The sequence below is a fragment of the Pyxicephalus adspersus genome, chromosome Z (assembly GCF_032062135.1).
Source record: "Pyxicephalus adspersus chromosome Z, UCB_Pads_2.0, whole genome shotgun sequence".
NCBI classification, from domain to species: domain Eukaryota; kingdom Metazoa; phylum Chordata; class Amphibia; order Anura; family Pyxicephalidae; genus Pyxicephalus; species Pyxicephalus adspersus.
The window spans coordinates 21,511,190-21,518,103 of record NC_092871.1 but is presented as its reverse complement, the minus strand read 5'-3'; the positions used below and the strand labels follow the sequence as shown (position 1 = coordinate 21,518,103).

The 6,914-nt window shown below is 40.0% G+C and overlaps 1 protein-coding gene across 4 annotated transcripts in view; it reads left to right on the top strand.

Annotated features, from left to right (window-relative positions):
* The window catches only part of SPTBN4 (spectrin beta, non-erythrocytic 4), a 79,541-nt gene continuing 72,627 nt past the window's right edge, over positions 1-6,914 (top strand). For 2 of the 4 annotated variants that reach the window (XM_072431439.1, XM_072431435.1), the window contains exons 1-2: positions 1-191; positions 6,109-6,261. In XM_072431439.1, the coding sequence (XP_072287540.1) occupies positions 6,114-6,261 (148 nt within the window). In that variant the 5' untranslated portion in view covers positions 1-191; positions 6,109-6,113. Of the gene's footprint in view, positions 192-6,017; positions 6,262-6,914 lie in introns of those variants that run through there. The other 2 variants (XM_072431438.1, XM_072431437.1) reach the window with 2 other exon arrangements.

Genomic DNA, 6,914 nt, shown 5'->3' with positions numbered 1-6,914 from the left:
ATGAGATGCTCCGAAAGGGATTCTGCACCATTCTCACTACCTAAGGCGGCTGTCTGCAGCTTCTGCGGCCCGGGGATTGCAGCCTGGCAAGAAGGCCCTTGTGGGGGCCAATGAATAGTGCATTGCAGCAAGACCCTGACCTGGAGACCAGAGGAGGGTGTGTGACATTGCCTGGCCTTCCCATGGTGAAGGTAGGAACATGTCCTGGGTGTTCTGTGCATCATGAATATTCCTAATAGAAATGGCTGCTTTATATTTCATTGTCTGTATGTCCTTTCCTAAGGTAAATTGAATTGCATGGTAGACAATATTCATTTACTCAATGCTTCTACACGGGATTACAGGAAAACAGCTCAGCACAAAGATGAATTACATACAAAGCTGCCAAAAGGCTTTTATTTCTGTTCCTCCATTCCTGGGATTTATTCAGAGATGTGAGTTTTCTCTGCTTCAATAATGTTATTTAATAGGGCCTTTTCTCTACCCCTGCCTGGAGACAGGAGGGGGATATAGTACACTGATGAGCTCATTGCTTGGTCAGCATGCTCTCCCCTCCTATCCGCATGTTCTTTGATAACACATGAGCATACAGCTCATGTCAGTACAATTGGATTGCTCTTTTTGTTGCTTCTCCATTTGTCAGGGTGCTCTGCTCTACAGGGACAATGTAAAGTTATATGTAGGTACAAATATCACTTGCTTTTACAAATACACCTAATGATGTACTGATGAACACTTGTCTTCATGCCGGGAGCCATCAAGAAAGGGTACTGCTATACCAGGCACCGATCAAAATAGTTTGACTTTGCAATACTGGAACTTTAGACATGGGGAAGGAATAGGTTTTTAGTATGGGGCCCAAAATGTCTGATGGCTGTGGGGGTTCTATAGCACATCCACAAAGATCAGACAGACTTTGAAAGGAAACACATGGGATTTTGGTTATGGATGTGTGATATGATATTTGCTGAGAGACAAGAATTTTGTGCAGCACTTTACAGAAGCATCTAAAACCAGCAGACAATTCACATCTGGCCTTTGTATAAAAGACTTTACAGTCTAATGCAGACATTCTCATCATTTTTATCCCAGATGAGCCCTTAATATAATCTCAAGATCATGGGAATCCTAGCCAAAGCAAAGCGGGGGGAGAGAGACAATGAAAAAATGCCCCTTATATTAGTGGTAAGTGTAAAATATATTCCTACGATGACAGAATTCCACATTTACGGGCAGATAAAAGAATGGCTGCTGTCATGCTCATGGCTCTGCCAAGTGGTATTTGTCCCAACCGCCATTGGATGGGAAGTCAATCGGGCACAGGTCAGGGTCCCCCTAGGCAGCTCTGGCAGAACCCTACAGTTCCATGGAACCCTGGTTGACAATGTCTGTCTAATGCTTCACATATCTATACACCCTAGGGCAGTGTTTCTGAGTCTTTTTAACATGTAGGAACCTTTGAAATAACTTTCAGGTCTTCAGGAAACTCTCCTATAATTGCTATACAGTACATTTATTTGGTGGTCAGTTGTAAGAATGTCTTTTACATTGGTGGCCAGTGTGAAGTATGTCACCTTTATAGATAGCCTTAAACTGACCTGTGAGGCACAAGTTTCTCAAGGAACCCCTAGCAACCTCTGGAGGAACCCTAGTTGAGAAACATTGCCCATGGTGCATCTTAGATAGGAAATATGTAACCTATGTAGCAGATACTGTATGTGGAGAACATACTCCAGGCAGATTTTGTCCATAGTCATAGTTGAACTTGGCCCACCATGTTACCCAAATTGGTCAAATTAGTTTGTTGGTTTTTCAGACGGATTATGTGTAATTCAGCTCAACTTGCATTAAACCTGATGTATGTAAAAATGGCTTTAGGAAAGGTGTCTGTTTTAATTACTTCATCCTCCACTTTCACTGGTATCTAGTTCCAAATGACAAGTTCCCGTTGGCAATATAACATTAGCCATCAGTACTTCTAACTTTTAGTTTTGGACAGTAAGCCCTGTTTAAGAAAAATGGTTAAATCCATTACACAATCCTATAGGTCACATGTTCATATATCAGAAATCAGGGAAATGGGCAACAGACCATTCAGAACTGATAAGACTGACAGCATTTCAGGAGTTTCGGTCAACAAAAAGCCTCTAACTGGGTGGTAGGGCTTGTGTCACTGACACATAGGTTTAAGATCAATGAAAAGGAATCGACAAGTGCATTTGGTCTGCACTTGACGACCTTCTGAGCTGAATTTGACCTGCATGGGGTTTGAATTACCATAGACATGTCAGGTAATGCAAAACCTAATGTGAAGAAAAGTTTGTTGACTTAGGCCCTGAAGGCTAAAGGACTATGTACTGCGACCTTTTAATGTCTCTTGTGATGTTAAGGTATAACAATGAATGTTGTGAAATGTTGATTCTTAACAAAAATTCTTGGGGAAACATTAAACATCTGGCAAAAGCAGACAGCTAGGTGTAATCTGTGTGTACATACCACCAGTTCTGGGAAAAGGACCTTTAGCACCCAAGGCAAAGAGACCAAAGTGCACCAACCCACCTGGTAAGCTGTAAACTACTTCAGCTCCATACACTGCTGGTTTTCCATTTTTGTGCCCCTCTATTGCTAAAGCACTAAACTGGCCTCCTCCTACCCCTCACCCAGATACTGCTCCCCCTTAAATTAGCAGTAAAATATAGGTTCCCAAAAGTATGCTTCCCACCCAGCCATGTAACAAGGCCAGGTCTTACTGACAGCTCTTTAACCTTCAATCATTGTGGGGTAGTACCTGGGGACATGCCTATTCAGACTATGCTTTGTTTGAATTAACTCCAGAAATGTTGTACCATTGCAGTGCATCCCTCTCCACCACAATTAAAACTACCTTTCATCTTGCTCCTGTTGAAGCCAGTGTTTAAAATTTTTGCACTAGACTGGTTTCCTTCCCTCTCTTTTTAAGCCTTAGTGTCTGTTCAGTCTCACCACTGATGTCATCCCCTTGAGTTCAAGTCTATGAGTGTACGGGGTGATATAAAGACCCCAACCACAAACTGGAGCTCTGAGCAGTGAGGAACGTCTGAGAACCTCAGTGGTTGCAGGAGCAAGGAACATATTTCATCACCTAGGTAAAACAAAAAACTTTTGCAAGTGATCAATTTCAAGAGAAACAAAAGATTTTTGCCCAGTGTTGAACACATTTCCTTAAGGTTATCTAATAATTTGGAATAGATTGGCTTGTCAATGCACAAAATACAGATCTGCATCATTGTTGTTCAATAAACCACACCAGGACACACATGTGGTTCAACTCTACAGTATGGTACTCCAAAATACAAGAGCATTGTGTTGTCCTGGGCAATTCATAAACGTATTTTTTTTACAGAAATATATTGGGCAAATATCCTGTATGTAGACTGGAATACTTAGTAAAACCAGATCTGCTTTGCTTGAATAGGTGTCACATTTGGGTGAGTTGGATCTTGCTCTTCCCAGTCTATTTCCTGACACCACAGATAAGAATATGTTAATAGAACAGGGTGGTCCAACATACTTCACATCTCTTATTATTGGGCAGTCACCATCACAGCAGTGTTACATGCCATAATGATTGGATCAAGATGCTATGTGGATAGAAATGCTGGGGTATTTCCTACAGTGGTTGAACTGATAAAGCAGCCTAGAGAGCTGTGAAATGTCTTCAACATTACAAGTCCCATTGAATATGACTGATATGTTGTGGGAGTTTACCCAGGTGGATAACAAAATTTCCCCCACCCCTTCCCATTGTGATCAAGTTGGCAATCAGCTGCCCAGACCCAAGCACGGTCACCTGATGAGTATACCATGCTAAGGGAGCAAAAAGGAGGCACTGTGTGCCATTAATGGGTGGAACAAAGCTTCAGTGAAGCAAAACCACTTCTCTTGAAAGTACATTTAAAGAGAAAATGCCAATTATTTTAACTATGATGTAAGGAACTTTCAAGAAAAAGAAGAGACATTGTGGATAGATGACATTCCATAAACGGCAGGCTTCTGTGACATTGGGCAAAACATTAACCTAGCTGAGGACAAAGCTGAATAGAAAGCAGTGGTGTAAGCAAAGTTCTGTATGTGACATTCATCAAAGGTCTTAAGCAGTCACAGTAGTGGTAATGCTGCAAGCCCCTGTACAAGAAACATTATGAAGTATCTGTTCAACAATTGCTTACGTGGAAAAAAGATGCATGTAGGTAAAAAGTACCGGTCTTAATACCCTGAACTATCTTTTTGTCTTATGTATAAATGAAATATAGCTGTGAACACCACCCAGATCCTAGCACTCACTTGGCCTGCATCTTTTATAATAGGCCTTTAACTCCCAGTGAACCATTATTCACCTACACAGTCTGTACAAATAATATGACTGCCCCTGCTCCTATGCTGATTATAAAGGGAGGGAGGTCTCACTTACTGCTGAAATTTTTATTCACTTTGGCCATTGCCACAAGGACAGTAGGACTTCATTGGTTGGCCTTGTAATAGTAACAGTGTAATGCAATATCAGGGGTTTTATTGGGAAGCTTCTATGCCATAAATCTCCTAGATTGTAAGCTCTTCAGAGCAGGGTCCTCTCCTCTTCCAGTGTCACTGCCTGTAGCTGTCATTTGCAACCTCTATTTAATGTAGAGCGCTGCATAATATGTTGGCGCTTTATAAATCCCTGTTTAATAATAATAACAAACAATTAGAGAAAAAGTTGGGTAGATGGAAAAAAACAGTAAGTATTTAAAAAAAAACATCACAGTAATGTGTGGTTATATGAGCCCTCCTGTTATCTCAGTGCTTCTTGACATTTTTAACATGAGGGAAACACTTAAGATAACTTTCAGGTCTTCAGGGAATTCCTCCTAAAATTACTATATTCACAGCTCATGGTATATTAGCTTGGTGGTCAGTGGGAAGAATGTCTTTTACATTGCTGGACATTGAGAAGAATGTCAGCCTTACAGATAGCCAAATTGGTGTCAGTTGAGTTGACCTGGGAGGCACACATTACTCATTGCTGTAAGAACTCCTTGCAAACTCTGGAGGAATTCTGGTTGAAAACACAGTGTTAAAACTTATGGTGCTGGGTTGTGCATGTGTCAACTAGCTTCAAGTCCTTAAAAGACAAAGTGAAGCATGGCAGGTTCCATAGATTAATAAAAAAAAATTTTTTTTTTTGTACAAACTGAACATTTAAAATGGATGAGAATTTTACAAGGCAGAGGAGGGATTTAGTTGCCTGAAGATCTGCCCTTAAGAAGTCCCACATAACAGTAAAATCCATTAGGAGTTTGAATCTCTTCTCACTTTATTAAAAACATTTTTTTAAATTATCAGCCATGAACAACTACAGACTCTAGATGCTCCAATCTGCTTTTTACAGGTGTTACATTGTTTGGAATGTTCTGTGGATTGTGTGTGGCTGATTTACCACATCACTTAACAATTGTGCATAATGGCTTGCATTTGAATGCATTAAAATAATCCTATTAAGTGGGGAAAACTCTAGAATAATGATACAAAAGTAATGATTTTCACATCCTCTTGCATCTTGAAGCAGTGTTTTGGTATTTAGATTAATAGAATGTAACCAGTCGGCTATTTTTGCTTTGGGATTAAAATGAACAAGGTGTCCTCTAGTGTGTTTAAAATAATCCTTCCTTTCCCTGATTTTCACACTGGACCCACCCTAGAATTTTGCTCACTGCAGCTGCTTGTGTTGTTTACTCGCAGCAGCTGCATGAATTCTTCTTGAAGACATTGGCTGTAATAAGAGCCATCCCCTGACCATACATATAATCTATGAAAAGCTATAATTCTCTCCTGCATTATTTTTATAAAAAATTAGGTTTGCTGACATTGGGAGTTCTAGTTAATTTTTTACTGTTTTTCATGAACAGAAAGTCGTATTTTCTGAAAGAGATTTATAACCCCCCCCCTCCCAAAAAAAAAAAAAGTTTATGTTGAATTTGTTGTTTTTTTTTTTCTTTTTATTTGACCGCTCTGTTTAAAATTACTTTTAAGCTTTTATCATATGAAAAGGGTATAGTCTAAACATCAGTTGATCATTGTGTTTCATTACAGTTGTGATGGCGAATGTGAGCCCAGAGCTGGACAATATGGAGTTACAAACTCCCCCCAACAATAACAATCGCTGGGATCAAGCTGAACATGTGTGGGACGAGCCTGCGGCATCCGGAAAACTGTTTGAATGCTCCCGGATTAAAGCTTTGGCTGGTAGGAGTTTGTATTGTATTAGTAACTTGATTTATGTATGTATTTCTAAATATCAAGCAGAAGAGGTAACATGAAATTGAGCGGAAGAGTGGAAAGTGACAGGGATACATTTACCACTCTAATCCTTGCTCCTTGTTGTTCCATCAATTATTAATACTGATTTTGCTAGATCTGATAAGACCTTCTAGGATGTCATTGTTAAGTATGGCCAGGACAGGCCTGTAGTTTTTTTCCTGGCTGTGCACAATTGCATTGACATTTCTTACCATGTTTAAAGAGACTCATTCAGGGCAAAGTGACAGGTGACGTCCCTTTACGATAAAACAAACTTACCTGCCTTCCCAATGTCTGTAATGTACACTGATCATAGCTAGCTGACTGGATTGAATAAAAGTAAAATCGCTCCCGTCTGACCAATGAAGGTTGCCGAAGATCTTAAACCTGAAAGAAGACCAGTTAAAAATGCTACCACCTGCAAGGGTTCAAGGAGAGATGCATGTATGTAAAAAAAAAATGAGAAGCAGGTAAGTTTATTTTTATTACAGAAAATAGCCTGTCTCTTCTGCAAGAATCAACCTGTCTACTACAATTTTTTTAAAGCTTAGTTTAGCTTTTGGTGACACTGGCACTTTGCCCTCAGCCATTGCCCACTG